The sequence below is a fragment of the Phalacrocorax aristotelis genome, chromosome Z, assembly GCF_949628215.1.
Source record: "Phalacrocorax aristotelis chromosome Z, bGulAri2.1, whole genome shotgun sequence".
Taxonomy (NCBI): Eukaryota; Metazoa; Chordata; class Aves; order Suliformes; family Phalacrocoracidae; genus Phalacrocorax; species Phalacrocorax aristotelis.
The window spans coordinates 15445907-15461889 of record NC_134311.1 but is presented as its reverse complement, the minus strand read 5'-3'; the positions used below and the strand labels follow the sequence as shown (position 1 = coordinate 15461889).

At 37.7% G+C, this 15983-nt stretch overlaps 1 protein-coding gene across 1 annotated transcript in view; it reads left to right on the top strand.

The window, feature by feature from the left end:
• Positions 1–15983, top strand: part of DTWD2 (DTW motif tRNA-uridine aminocarboxypropyltransferase 2) — an 86764-nt gene that overhangs the window by 24442 nt on the left and 46339 nt on the right. The window contains exons 2-3 of the mRNA XM_075078574.1: positions 2061–2151; positions 7585–7679. Of these exons, the coding sequence (XP_074934675.1) occupies positions 2061–2151; positions 7585–7679 (186 nt within the window). The remainder of the gene's footprint in view (positions 1–2060; positions 2152–7584; positions 7680–15983) is intronic.

The following is a 15983-nucleotide window of genomic DNA, read 5'->3' as shown; positions in this document are numbered from 1 at the left end:
TTTGCCAGTGCTTATTTTGATCAGTACCAATTCCTTCCCTTGCATCAACACTCCCCCACCACTTTAGATTTAGGCTGTTGTTGGGTAACCTTTAACTGTATACCCTGTGAAGAAGGGAGTAGTCTCTGTGTCTCGGTAGTTGGGGCTTGAAGAAAGGGTTTTTCATTGTCACAACCTGTCAGCACTTCAAGAGGAGTTTATCTATTGTTATTGCCTTTCTGTAATGTTGTAGTTTACTGGTAAGCACTAATGTTTGACAGTTATGCCGGCTTGGATTACTGTAACATTATGTAGTAATGTAGCCTGGGTGCATGCTCTTGTGAACACGCAAGTGCAGTGTCATCATGGGCTCACCATGAACTTCATCTGGACCCATCTTCAGAATTCACTTCTGTAAATAGTGTCTCATGGAGTGATTTCTTAACGTCTCTCGTGTGTGACCAACCTATGAACTGTTACCAATAAAAACTACAAGGAGGATGCAGGCAAAGCTGTGTTCTGGGTCCCTAGCATTCTGCTTAAAATCCTGACTGTATTTGTTAAGCTCAGAGAGCTTCATTTGCAGGGATGGTATGATTTTAAGTGGTGAATACTGGTAATAGTTTCACTGTTAAAGGAAATCTTTAATTTTTCTGAGTTATTGAATAACATATGCCTGTAGCTATAGTGATTTCTCTGTGTGCACATGCATGTGTCTATGTGTAGTTTTGGTGCGACAACTTCAATTACTGTATGTATAATTTCAAGCTTAATTCTTTGCTTCTGTTTATTCTTGATCATACAACGTAATGGTTTCATGCCACGCGATATTTAGGTTCATTTCTTTGGATACAGTTCTTCTGCTATTAAGTATTTATTTATACTTAAGTATTTATTCATAATTAAATTAGAAGTTCCTGATAAGGATTTTTTTCATACTGCATGTCTACTACATCTTTCAGTATACATGGTGCCCTGGTTTTGGCTGAGGTAATTTTCTTCATAGTAGCTAGTACAGGGCTGTGGTTTGGATTTGTGCTGGAAACAGTGATGATAACGCAGGGTTGTTTTAAGTTACCACTGAGCAGTGCTTGCTCAGAGTCAAGGCCTTTTCTGCTCCTCACCCCACCCCACCAGGGAGTGGGCTGGGGACACACAGAAGCTGGGAGGGGACACAGCTGGGACAGCTGACCCCAACTGGCCACAGGGGTATCCCATACCATGTGATGTCATGCTCAGCGTATAATGCTGGGGGAGAAGGAGAAAGGGTGAGGGACATTCAGAGTGATGGCATTTATCTTCCCAAGTAACTGTTACACTGGATGGAGCCCTGCTTTCCTGGAGACGGCTGAACACCTGCCTGCCCATGGGAAGCAGTGAATGAATTCCTTGTTTTACTTTGCTTGCTTGCACAGCTTTTGCTTTATCTCTTAAACTGTCTTTATCTCAACCTATGAGTTTTCTCACTTTTACCCTTCTGATTCTACCCCCCATCCCACTGAGGGGGAGTGAGCAAGCAGCTGGGTGGGGCTGAGTTGCCGGTTGGGGTTAAACCATGACAGATGGAATTATAAAAAATGAACCCAATCATAAATATAGCTTGTCTGGGGTTTTGTGTGTATATACTTCTAAAATTTTCTATTGTAAATAATGTATTACAAATACTATATAAATTATAAATATTATATAGTCTATTATAGTAATTTATCAAATTGTTGAAACACTAACTTGGTATGAAAAGCAGTAACAGACTTCTCTGATTGGGCTATGGATATTAGTAAGTTGCTCTTCTTGAAGATGATGAAAGGATTTTTAGAGTCGTTTTATCCTAACCAGGCCACAGAAGGGATCTGAACACTGTTCTCAAAACTCTATTTCAATGAAAACCTTGTGGCTTTATTTCTAGAAACAGAAGGAGTTTCAGACAGAAAAATTACATCAGGTTTAAAACACTGTGTCATAAGGGGAAGTTCTTAGTGTGCCTCTTGGGATGCGGTATATATTTGTGCAACGTATTTTATGCCATGTTTCATAAATTGCTGATTGCTTTTGTTATTCTCTCACTCCCTGCTCTCATATAGCCGTCCTCAGAAGGTGTGTTTATGTCCATTCCTGCCAATACATCCACTAAAGGTCTCCACCTGCTTGTATATAATTCAGCATCCAGCAGAGGTGAGTAAGGCTGTGCTAATTGTTGGAGTTCAGCTAGAATCTTAATGCAGCAAATGGGAAGCAAGAGCAAACAGCTATGCCGTTAACATCATATAATGATTTTTCCTTTTAAACTTGATGATTGAAATGCCAGTTCACCTGAGTTATTGTATCTTTTATTCAGTTCTTTTGAATTATTGTATCTTGTGAAATCACACCTTATTACTGCAACGTGCATGCACACAAGACATCTTTTCTTATCTGAATAGTCCTGCTAGAATCTGAAGTCTGCTTGCCCTGGTACGAATTGCAGGAATTAATCTTGACATGATGTCTCACAGAGGTGCTCAGAGTTGATCCAGGGAGGAATGTGTTTTGATTATACCAGTGGTCTTTTATTGACGTTAGTGCTCTATTAAAAAGATTAATTAGGCAATTCATCTTAGTGATGACCTTAGCTGTTTAGCCAATGAAAAACTGTAGTTTAGCTCAGAACAGTATGTTCTGGTTTATCTAGTAGGAGAATTTATGTTGATGTTTTCTTGTCTGTTAACAGTGGAGTATGGTGGTGGATCATAAGGATTTTAGAAGTTAGACTGCAGTTAAACAGATCTGAATAGATGGTGGGTCTACAAATTAGACTGTGAAGTTTAGAAACCTGTACGCTTTGGGTCTGGCTGTTTACTCAGCATTATACAGGAGCTCATTCAGCACACAGAGAGTTTTTGCCTGAAGGAACTTAAGTAGAATGTAGAAGAGCAAGTTAGAGAAAAGTTTCACAGAGAAACAAAACAGAAACTGTTTCATATTTCATCCCTAAATAAGAAAGCTGTGATTTTCACTTGGCTGTTTATAAGAGAATATTGTGTTGTGTTACTTCTTATTTCAAAAATACTTAAGTATATACTTAAGTCACTTGCAGAAAAAGGAGTTTTAAACATGTGCCAGAGAATTTTGAACTGGCACTTGAATTTTGTTGAATTTCTTATTCACAGTGGAGGGTATTAGAAAAAGTTTGCACGTTCTTTTTTAGATTTCATACAACACTCCTATCTCCTTCTGAAAGGACTTCTATTAATCACAACAGCTGTCTGTTACAATGGGATGCAACTTTTCCATTAGTATATGTTACATAATGATAATTCACATGATAAACTAATATTGGAGGAGCACTATATTTGAAGACAGTCCACCTGAGAGGCAAAATTTAACTGTCTGGACTATACGAGGGCACTTAGCCTCAGTGATAAATCCAAACAAAAGGTTGGAAGTTAAGAATATCTTACAATGATCTTTGAAAGTGTTTGTCTTAGATGATCACAGGTGATGCTTTTGACTCTAGAACAGCAGAGGCATACCTGACAAAAGATAGGTCCTTTTGCTGTAGCTGCTCATACTACAAATACAATCAGTCTTGAAGGTGCATAAGCCTTCTGGACTGTATCTGAGCCTTCAGTCTGCCATTTCATTACAGATACACTCTAAGAGCCTGTTTCAAAAGTATCTCATTAAAGGAACCAGACAGGGAATGTCTTTCCCCTGCTGCACATCAGTGCCGAATGTCATCCTCCATGTGGTTCATTATTTATTGGCTTTTGAAGTCTGAAGTGCAGTGAAGTAAGCCACCAACTATGGTCAAATGATGCTGTTGAGACTTGTATTCAGGCAAGATTGTAATGTAGGAAGTCAGGGGCAACATTTCCTGTGTTCTGACTAATGTGTCTGTGACTCCACATTCTTACTATCCAGAAGCCGTGCTGCCAGATAGACCTGTATAGGTATCAGGTACTGTGAAAGAGAGAGGAATCATTTATTGCAGAGCGGTGGATCCTGGGTGAGGGATCCTACCATCCAGCTTCCATTTTGCATAATAGGTCATGAATTAATTAGATTTTTATTTGTGAAGGAATTCAAAGAGAATTCAGCATTCCATGTCCAGGGGTAAATACTTGTTTTCTGAATAGTGTTAGTGTAGCATTGTTCATAATGACAGTAATTTAAAAATCAAGCATATAGAAACCCAGTATCCCAAACCCACCGTCAGGACTAGCGGAAAGGTGAAGGAGTTATTTGCCTAGACTAATTTCTTTTTCTCCTTTGCATATAGATATATATGTAAAAGTAAATAAAATAATTTTGTCATTTTTTCCCTTCTCATGCCTACTGTTACGAACCTTACATCAGGTCAGTGGCATAGCTAGGTGTACGGAACCGTGCACACGTTTGTCTTACTTTTGCCTTTTATCATCCTTGGAGTGATCTCCAGCAGAGTATAGGCCGTTATGTACTTTTCAAGACCTAAGTGATAGGTATAACTCAGGACAGAACCCTTAAAGCATAGCAGAGAGTTTCTGTTAAGTGGTTCTGCTTTCCTTCTTTCTTTCTATATGTGTAAAAATTTTCATTGTTAAGCATCTGAGAAAAAAACTTAGATTGTGTGTATTTAATTAATTTATATATTGATCTACTGCCAGTAATTTGCTTTGACGTTCTCCTTGTATTACTACTTCTGTATATTATTCCTTATTGAGCAGTAAGAATCAAAAACAAGTGGAAAATTTTTGCTAATTGCCCTAACAAGTCATAAACAAAAATGGCTGCTGGGTATAATGAATATATTTGTTAGTTAGGACTGTCCTGGTCATTGTAGATGGATAATGCTATGCTAACCAAACGTACCACTAATTCCCAGAAAAGAAAAAAAAAAAAAGGTGAAAGTAAGTTGTGCTGGGTCTGGCTGGGATAGAGTTAACTTTTCCTATAGCAGCCCTCATAGTGCTGTGCTTTGTATTTGTGGCTAGAACAATGTTAATAACACCAATGTCTGGACTACTGCTAAGCAGTGCTTGCACAGCATCAGGGCTGTCCCTCTAACAGCCCCCATCGCCCCCAGAGGCCAGTAACCTGGGGGTGGGCAACAGATTGGCAGGGGACACAGCCTGGACAGCTGACCCAAGCTAACCAAAGGGATATTCTCTACCACGTGATGCAATAAAAGCAGGGGAGGGATGCAATTTGTTATTAAGGCATTTGTCTTCCAGAGCAACCTCTACACAAGCTGAGGCCCTACTTCCCAGGAACTGGCTGGACATCGCCTGCTGATGAGAAGTAGAGAATAAAATCTTTTTGTTTTCCTTTGCTTCCGCACATGGGCTTTGCTCTTCTTTATTAAACTGCCTTTATCTCTACCCAGGAGGTTTTTTTCATCTTATTTCCCCCCCCCTCCTGCTGAGTAGGGGGAGTGATAGAGCAGCTTGGTGGGGCACCTGGAGGCCAACCAAGATCAACCCACAACATAAGTCCTCCAATCCTATTTCTATTTATGTACTTCAATGGTAAAATATTGAATAAACAAGGAGTTGTGAATCACATATTAGAACACTGAGAAGAACAAAGGAAAGAGTAATTGCTTGCTTTCGAACCAGTAAATGGAAAATAGCCAATAACAAATAGATTATATGTAGTCTAGTTAAATACAAATGGTTTTTAATGAAGAAAATTAAACCTTTTTTAACGTTAGTTTGACTTAGCTGTTCTTAAGCTGCTGTTCTCAAACAATTCCTTTCAGCTTTGAATTTTATGTTTTGTCTTCCTGTAAACATGGATTGTTTTTTAGATTGGAAAATTCCATTTTCCTGGTTGGTGAGAGAATGTATTTATTTGATATAAAAGGTAATTCTGAAGTATTGATATGACATGGGAGGGAACAGGTGAATGACTTTCCCTTGAGTGATGATAGCTCTTTTGGTTTTGCTTATCAGAGACAAATAATTGATTTTCTTACAGTTCTTTTATTGCCACTTCTTACATTCTCAGGAATAAGGGAGTCTTCTGACTAGTGGAGTGGTATTTAATTATGTTGAAATAAAGACAAATACTTTACCACTGGTGATGGGTTATTCTGCTTTGCTGAGATAGAAGAAATCAATGGTAGTTTGAAGGATATTTCTCCCCTTGCTAACACGTCACTCCCTAGGTACTTTGATCTTCAGCTATCCCTAAGAGACATCATGCCGCTGCTGCAGTGTAAAGGGGTGGTGGATGTAGCAGGACAACTTATTCTTTCAAGTCCATGATGTTTCATTTATAGATGATCAGTAGATAGGGATCAGAAAAGCAAAATTAATAAAAGTTTTCAGCAACAGTGATAAAAGTCTTCACAGAACTAATTTAGCAGCAGTTTGGTAGCAAGACAATGTGAGAGCTGCAGGCAGCTGCACATTGATACTTCTGGAAGGTAACAGCTGCCCAGAGAGAGCTGAGAGAGCTAATCAAGGCCTTATGTGTTCACAAATACTGAATTGTTGATATACGGCTCATAAATCAAAAGACGGACCAAACCCCCCCTGGGTTTTCATTAATTAATCCTGTGGTTTAGGGACTAATCTTTGGATTTTCATTGTCTGAATCATGAGACATTCAGGTTGAGAATATTGGAAGAACTCATTTCTTCCTGGGTTTAGGGCTTTTGTAATCCTCACATGACCTCTAGTATCTTGCCTCCTCCTATATTCAGCTAATAGCCTTCGTTTGTTCCTATTGTGATACATAAATAAACTGAAACTTTCATTCAGCTCCCAGTGTTGGCTTGCTGTCTTCATTAAATGCAAGATGAACCTATGCTCCCTCTTCCTTGACAAGAGACCAAAGATTCACATCCTAAATATTCAAACTCAGTTTGCAGTACTTCTTGTCTGGACAAAAACTAGTGTGTTTCCAGCTGTGTTAAACAAAGGACAGAAAGAAGTTGCCCTGTTTACGAAGTAGATAGTTTCCTTCAGCTGGCAGCATGTCTCTCTTCTGCTTTCTGAGTCCCTGCTCCAACACAGCTCTCTTCAATGGTCTTTGAGATCTGAAGAGCCTTCCTCCCCACCCAGGCATGGCAGTCACCTTCCTCATCAGTGGCACAAAGATGTAGGCAGATGCCTGGCCAACACAACCCTAATGGCATGAGACAGTGAGTTGTGGCAGTGTTGGTGCTGTTGTGCTGGCTACTGTGAAGTCACAGCAGAGTGGAGAAGTTTGTATTTCACACTGTCTGTGCTGATACACCAGTGCTTTTATTTTTAGCACCTGTTTGTGGAAATCAACCCCTCCTCTCATTTTCCAATATAGAGACATGAGCTTCCCGCCCTATTACATTAATGCTAATACTGGTTTTTGCCTATTGTTTAATATTCTGTGAAGTTTCATTTTTGTTTTTGATACTGATACCCTAGTTCAAATTTATGCTCATAAATTTATGCAAATTTATGATCATAGGTTACACTAAGTTTTTAATACTGTCAATCAGAACAATATGATTTGAAAGCATCAAAATTGGGTACTTTTTCTGGTAGATTTTTTTTTTTCTGTTGTCTGGTAGTCAAAAGAATTTGAAAGTAAACAGAAATATTAAAAATTCATAGGATTCCTCCTTGATTTTACTCAAAAGTAACTTTTTTTTTTTCACAGGAAAGTCGAGTGTTAAGGACAGTACCTTTGCTGGCAGCATGTCTCCCTCCAGACAAATGTAAAATTTTGGTTGGTCGACGTTTTGGGGAAGACAGGTGAGCGGGGTTGCCTGTGCATTTTCTGGTCCTCTGTAAATTATGGAGATATTTTTTCAGTGTTTTTACTAATACCCAGCAGTGTTCTTAATTTTTCTAAAGTGTGCATATTAATTTTTGATACAAGCTTCTGATTTCCAGTGAAGATAAATTATGTATAATAGTCAGAAACACTTGATATGTCTTCCTCGAGATTGTAGCTTTTACTGTCTCAGTTTTGTGCTCTTGGAAAATTCAGGTGGTTACTCTGCAACTCTCAGCTTTTCGCAGTTCTGTTCGTACCTGGTACTAGGTTTGTCTTGCTGTTCTCTGTGGTTCTTTTCATACTCTATTTGCTTTGTCTGACAAGCTTTTTGGTGTTACTGAAATATAAGCAATAGTTTTTACTTGAGAAGGGAGTCCAGTAGTGAAAACCTGTTAGAGAATGTATTTTTTCAAATCATTTCCTCTTTCTCTTAAAATTAATTTTAAGAGTGCAGCATTCAGAATACTTTAAATTATTTTTTATTATGCTGAGACCTTGGACAATATTGGTCTCCCACGTAATGTCTAATCTTCATTAGATGAAGCTAAGGATTAGAAACCAGTTCTTGGTACAAATGCCAATGGAATTTTACTACATACATTTTCAATAAAAGCAGATAAAATCATGAATACTGATGAAGGACATTAATTCTAAAATTTAATCTTTGGAGAAAACTTTTTGTAGAATTCAGTGAACAAAAATGTCAGAAGGTGATTCAGACTGGTGCTCCCACACCTTTGTGCTGCCTGTGTAGTAACCAGAGCACATTAGAAAGACATTGCTTTTCTATTAGTCTTCTGTGATAATAACTGTAATAATTATCTAAGAAGTTCCAGGGAAATTCTACTGTCTTCCCATTAAACCTGAAAATGAAGCAACTTTTCATACTGATGTGCACAGGGCAGAACACTATCAATACAATCTGCTTCTAGTAAATCTCAGTAGAATTTTTTTTAGAAGTGATGATTATAGTATTAAAGCTTCTTCAAGTTTGAATCCAGAGATCTTTCTCTAATCTAAAGGAGCCTCTTTAGGTCAAAAGCAGTTGTGGAACATCTCAGCCTCAAAATAGTTTAAATAGATTCATAATTACTAGTTCCTATGTTGTTTTTTTCCCATAAAATATACTGAAGCTGGTGAAAGAAATGGAAGTTTTCCTTAGGTTAATATGAGTTTTGGTGATCTGGCTTACCTGGATGTAGGGCTAAAAGTAATTAGGTAGTAGTCATGGCTCCACTCTTAAGTATCTGAAGTATGCCTGCTTTGCACTGTGGATCTATGTGAGACTGCAGAAATCGGGAGTGCTCAGTCATGGAGTTCATTGCCACCTTCCTGGTAGGAGGAAGGATGAGAAGGGGAGAAAACTTATTTTCTACCTTTGCAATGTGTTATTTCAACATATTTTTTTTCCTTAGCTACATATGCATTCTGCCAATGTTTTAATCCATATTTCTCATTTGTAACTAGTACTTGGTACTTGACTAGCTGGTGAGAGGATCATATCAGTGTAATTTTGGACTTCTAGCATCTTTTCAGGCCATAAACTGGGTAGATGTGCTCAGGGAGCTCACATTAATCACCTGGAATGACTTAAGTTCCTTCCCTGGTGTGGTGTGCTCTAGGAACAGGCATCTGCAGACGGGTAGAAACATCTCAGTGTTTACCATGAATGGGGAGGGCTCTACGGGTCCCTGCCCTGCTCTTAGGGTGAAAATCTCTGCTAGTGGGACTTCTAAACCCTCATAAATTGCAGTGTTTCAGCTCACGTTTTATGACATATTAAACTAAACAGGGCTTGGGTTTTTTCTGGTTTTCTCAAAAGCCATGCTGTCTGTAAGCAATTTGGTAGCAGCTGTACAAACAACTTAACCTTGCCCCATGTCAGGGGAAGACTTCTGTGTTTGTTACTTTGAAGAAAAAAAATTATTAAAGAGTGCTTGCTGATACATAAGTATAATTGTTTTGAAGCTCATTAAGGCCACGTGCTTTTTTTGAAGTTTTGTGATATTACTTGCGTCCTTTGCGGCTTGCAGCAGAAACGCATGGGTTTAAAGGGAATAGAAACAGTATAACTCTAAATCTGTGCTTGCAATGATCTTGCATGTGAACAGTGGCTGCAGGTGGAGGGGTGATGTGGCACACGCATTTTTTTTCTGCATACGTATAGAAGCCCTACCGTGCAGCAGACCAGGGAAGGTGATGTCCTTGGTGGTTGCCCATACATCTGTAAATTGTCAGAATAGGACGGTAGTGGCCATATTTGTGTTATCATAAGATCCAGCGGCTCTTGGCAGCATCTCTGAAAATGTAGAACACTTCAAGGTAACCTTTGGGAACATAAATAATTGTCATTATGGATTTGGGTGAAAATTAAGCCATACACAGCAGCTGATATTTTTTAAAAGTCTCCATCACAACAGCTCTAGCAGTGGCATACCAGCCAGCAAACTGACAGTTCTTAACCTGTAGCTGTCAGAAGACGTCTGCTTTCAAGTGACAGAGAACACACTACCTGAGCTGGGTAGCTCTTTCAGTCTTCAGTGCCCCTCTCTTGAGGGGGAAGGCAAGCTTGTTACCCAAGTGTATGCAGGTTAATTTTCCTCATTTGTCTCAGTGCTACAAAATTACATTTTTGCTATGCTTTGCAATCAGCATCCAAAACTAATGAGGAGCACAAAGGGATTTCATAAGGAGCTCCACATAGAAATGGGTACTACAGAGTAACTGGGATGATATGAAAGCTTAAAATTTAAGCCTCTGATGTTTACGACAGTAAGACTGGAAATCAGGACTTTTTTTAACTTATGTTTGGGTGAAGGAGTAAAGATAAAGCACATTCTTGGTTTTTTTTTTTTCTCTTCCGTTTAGCATTCCCTCTACCCAGTTCTATCTTCTCAGGTCACCTTTTCTTGTGGTTGAAAGCTGATACACAAATTATGTAGATTACATGTACCATATTCTTGATTGACCTTATTACAGAAAAGCTAAAGAACCAACTTTTGCAAGTCCTTCCAGAAGTAAACAGATAATCAAAGCTTTTTGAAATTGGTATCTTCAACATAGAATTAATACAGTAATGGTAAAGATAGAAGTGATTAATCAAATTGTTTCTATGTGCTAATTTGTGATTTTTTTCCCAGTCTTGTCCATTCTTCCTGCAGCCTGGTGTTTCAATTCTACAGAAAGTATGTAATGTTTGCATGGAGACTTGACTCATCAGATGGCACTCCTGAATTAAAAGAGCAGTTCTTTCTGTTGGTTATCTGTGGGGTTTTTTTTTCCGCTGAGTACTCAAAGACTTTAACTTCTCACCTTTTTTGTACTGATTACGTTATTGTCAGATATTAGGGTTAATCTGTGATGTGCTAAAATGATTAAGCTAAAAGTGAACAGTTTGGCATGAGTACTTACAGAACAGCATATTATAAAAATAGCGCTTCTGTGAGTTGTTAATATTTTCTGTTCAACTCTTTTTATAGATTTACAATGAACTCAGTGTCATAGTAGCATGTCAGTCAGGGGTGTGGGAGGGTGGGGTTAGCATCTCTGCCAGATTGGAAATTGGATTTTATGTAAAAGTGTAAAATACTACTTTGTGTGCCTGACATACCTTATTAGTATAGATGCTGAGCCTATTAAATATAGGCACCTTTTAGAGATAGGCTAGAAGGACAGCATAAGCAAGCAGAGGGCTCAGATCACTTGTACTGAAATTTTCAAAACTCCTATGCAAAGCAAGCTTCCTCGCTTGCATGAGCTCAGGCTGATTCCATGGTAACTGGAGTTTTCATGTCTGACTTTGTGAAGTGACCACATACCATGTAGCAGACACTGAAAAATTGGTAGTGAGGATTAGCCAGACTTACCAAAACTGTGTGGTAGGACTCTGGTTAATTTCTAAATTGGCAGTAGTTTTAGTTATTTCTATTAACTCCTGTTATAGGCTGTTGTTTTGTGCTGTTCATGCTGCAAAGCACAGGATTATATAGAATGATTATATCCTTGACTAAATATGTTTTACCAATAAATTTGGCTAGAGACTGTTCTAATAGCCTGTACCTTAGATTTTTGAACCTTTTAGAAAGGAAAATGTGGAAGTTAGTTTATATTGATATCTCAGAATATTTTATCCTCTGTTTGTGAAACAAATTGATTTTAACTGTTCGTGATAATTGTAATGTGTGTAACTTAATTACTTTCATTAGGAATGTAGGAAAATATATGCATTTTTTATCATATCTATTTTATTCTTCTCATGACTATAGTTGCTGTTTGCTTCAGGTCTTTTTTTTTTTTTTAAATAGTAGTTTTGTATTGACAGCTGGTGCAATTCGTATTGCTCCTTTTAGGCCTGTCAGCATTCAAATGTGCATAACTTATACATAATTTCCTTTCCCTTTTCCCCTGCCTTCTTTGGTATGTTCATGTGTTAGAAATTACAGACATCTTTTGTCTTTCTCCCATTCTTTGCTTAAATCTTCTAGCAGCACAAATTCAGATAGCATTTCCTAATTTTTCCTCTCTTACACTATCATTTAATGTGATTATTTTACAAATGCCCTACTGTTTTCACTATCTACCACCTATCCAAGCCTTTCACATTTGACTTAAAGATTTCTAGGTCTCCTTAGTTGATGGTATCTCAAATTCTCTGTCATTAGTTAGGACAGCTTCTGCTTCATAGTTCTTGATCAAAACCTGTTTTTTTTTAAATCAGTATCTCTGGTTCAGTGCTTCTGCTTGTCAAAGTCATATATAATTCTTCAAATGTAATGTTCTCTTAGATTTCTAAATAATCCCACCTCCCTTTGAGTAATTTCCAGCAGCTTCCTGCTTTCTGCTCGCACTCTGTTGTCAGATGGTTTCCGATTTATCAGTGTTCATTGCCAAGATTGTCAGCCCCAAAGCTGCTTCCTGTTCTCCGTTGGTACAGCTGACCTTCCCATCCATGGCAGAACTTAATTCCTGTGGTCACCTTATTCTCTCCTTCAGCTGTGCTATCTTTGCAGCTAAGCAATTCTAAATTTTCATTTAAGTTAACCCAGTGTATTTTGCAACATATACTGCCACCATTAAGACTCAGTTTCTTGAAATGTGCAGATCTTCCTCAAACTCCTTTGTGTCTTCCCTCAATACTCATGATTTTTCTAGGATAATATTGATGGAATGTAGTAGCGTGGTTTTTGTTCTTGCCATGCTGGCTTTGCTTTGTTCTGCTCTGCACTGGCAAAAGAAGGTATCTTTCTGATCCCTTCCTTTCTTCTAGCTTAACTATTTCATCTAGTGTCATGTTAGCTTCTGATTTTTCTTGGCCTGGTCTCATCTCCCCTATTACCTGTCTTTCAAAACTTTGTTTTAATCTTGGGATATTTTCTACATTTTGATATTCTTGCACTGTTTAGTTTCTGTCCCTCTATCATCATTTTGGTTTCATAATGCTGCTGTTCTCCGATTCAGTGTTGCGTACTGGTTTCACATAGGCTTACTTCTTTTCTCTGCATTTGATTTTTACTGATTATCTACAGGCACGTGGTTGTATCTTGCCCAAATGGTAAAAACTTGCAAATCTATACTCTTTTGTAATAGAAGGAGAGGTCCTAATTCTCTGATATGTTCTCTGATATATGGTGACCGTTAAGCTGGACCTTATAATTCTTGTCTTGACTTTAATCTGTTTCAGATATTGTAGCATACTTTTCTTTCATATTGATAAACATAAAGATCTTTTCCCATGAAAGTCCATCCAAAACGTGATGATCAACTGTTTTCTCAGCTTATTGAACTGCTTTGTCCTGATTGTTTGACAAGCTAGGATGATATCTCTTGTTGTCAGACTGAAAATAAGTCTGTTGTTTTCAGAGCTTTTCTTTGCCTGGTGTCCTGTCAACCCACTCACTCTAGAATGGGTACTTTTACCTCCTGTTACTGAGGGATTCCTGTTTCTTTTGGGTTGTTGGCTGATTTTTTCCTATGTGTCTGTTTGTGCTTGGTTGATTGTCCTGTAAACACTTGTAGAGTTAATTAGTCTCTGTTTTGTCTCTCCGAAAAACTCAATTTGTCATAAATTTCAGTCAGGCTTCTAATATACTGAAAATACTTGAGGTTTTTGGTTCCCGTTATTCTGAGAAGTTCCCATTAACCTGATGGTTTTCCACAGATAATAAATCAGCATGTGTTCTATAATATTAGTACTGTTTGCTACTAAATATCACTGTTGGATTTTTAAAATTTGAACACTTGCCTTTTGCACTGGCAAAGCTTAATAGATCCCTGCTGAATTAAGACCACTTAGAGAGTTCGAGAGAAACTGAGTATAGATGTGTAATAAAAATGTTTATGATACAAAAACTGGATTATAATGAGGTAAGATAGTGTTTAAATTACACATCTCAAGAGCATGCATCCGAGAAATAATGAAATGCTACTTGTCTGAAGTACGATCCTGAGAATGTATGAATCTGCTATGACAGAGTGGTTGGATTCAATTCAGGCGCAAATGACAAATCTGAATAATTCTGCCTAGCGGAGATTGTTATCAGAGTAAGTGGATTATATAGGCCTGCAGTGCCTGCTGCATACCAAAACTAAGGCTAAACAGTGGTTTGTATGAGAAGCAAGTATTGCAAGTATTTCTCTTACAGAGTTCAAGACCATAGTTGCACCTTAAAACATATCTTTTAAATCACATAATGTTTTTGAGCTTTACATTAGCTGTCAGTCATGGGAAGATATGTAACAGACAAAAAATTTTATATTTATGTATTTATAGAAAGAGGAAGTTGTAATCTTCAGACTGATATTATTTTTAATTATTGCAATAAAATGTTACCTGCATTGAAGTGGAATACTGCAACTGTAAATGATACAAATTAATTTTTCTTGGGAATCCCAGCATTTTCTAAAGTCTACAAATTGTTAATGGAAACTCGAAGCTGGTAATATATCTAAATACAGCAGGTACAGCTCCAGGAATGAATGTTAATAGCAAAATCATGTGTTGTTAAGTACATGTGTGAAAACACTGGAAACGTCATGTCTGTATAGAGGATATTCCTTCAGCATAATTCGATTACTTGAAATCATTAAGTTTACGAATAAGATCAACTAAAGGCCAGTGCTGGGATTTGATATTCATTACACGTATATATCAGCACAGTTGGAGAAGTAGGGATAGGAAGATCCTCAGGATGACACTGTTATTCCTCTGCGAAAGTGAGATCAACTGCACTTAGGCATGGTATTAATATCCTATACAGGAGAGTGCAGAATTCTCAGTGGGTCTGTTTTAACATGTGAACTTATTATCATTAGAAAGCTTGTGAGGTTTTGTCCCTGTTTAGTTTTAATCTTTATTACTGCAATTATACTTATTATTTCTTTTCTTGTCCTCTGTGGACATGGAGAATAGGTTATTTCCTCCCTCCTGTGATTTTGGAGACTATTAACTACGTTTCCCTTTGGCCTTCTTTTCTCTAAAACTTACAACCTCAGTTTATTCAGTTTCTCTGGAAAAACTTTTACCCCTTTTGCTGTTGTTTTAGTAGACCTTCTCCAGCTAGGTCACAGCTATATGTTTGTGTCTTTGAATTTCTGTTGGGTTTTTTTTTTTTTTTTGCGTAAGAAAGGACACTGTGCTTTAACTGCAGTGGAGTACTTTTCGAGGTGGCCTACATTCTAATGTAAGAGCTGACTTGTTTGTTGGTGCTGATGCCTGCATTACTTTGTTGATAAGATCAACTGTGAAATTCAATTTTTGAGGTTTTACTTATTCCTAATTTTAGTTATTATTAATTTTGCCTCTGGATAACAGATCAGTGTTGCGGTTCGTGTTTGTTCCTCTTCCCCTCTCCATCCCCCCCTCCGCCCTGCCCCACCCTCATGCTCTGGTTTTAATTAATGTGCTTATTTTTTACCTAGTTTTTGTGGTACACACATAGACTTGTGCTATACTTTTATAACCATCCTTAGTATGTTAATGAGTCTCTGTTGTATCTATATTAATATTTGCTTATACTTCTTATATTTTATACGGTTTACGATATCACTGAAGTTTTCAGAATTTGGCGACGATTCTCTTTGTTCCTTTTTTGTCCTTTGCATTTTGTGCCCTTAATTTGTACTTCTTTCTTCTGTGGAAATAATAACTTATTTTAAAATTTTTTTTATTTTGTCCTTTCATACTTAGTATTGCTCATCTATTCTGTGAACAACTTTTGTTCTTAAAATTCTGTTGTCTCTGTTTGGAAAGTGTGTTGGAGAGTCTCTGCTAGTTTTTAGCA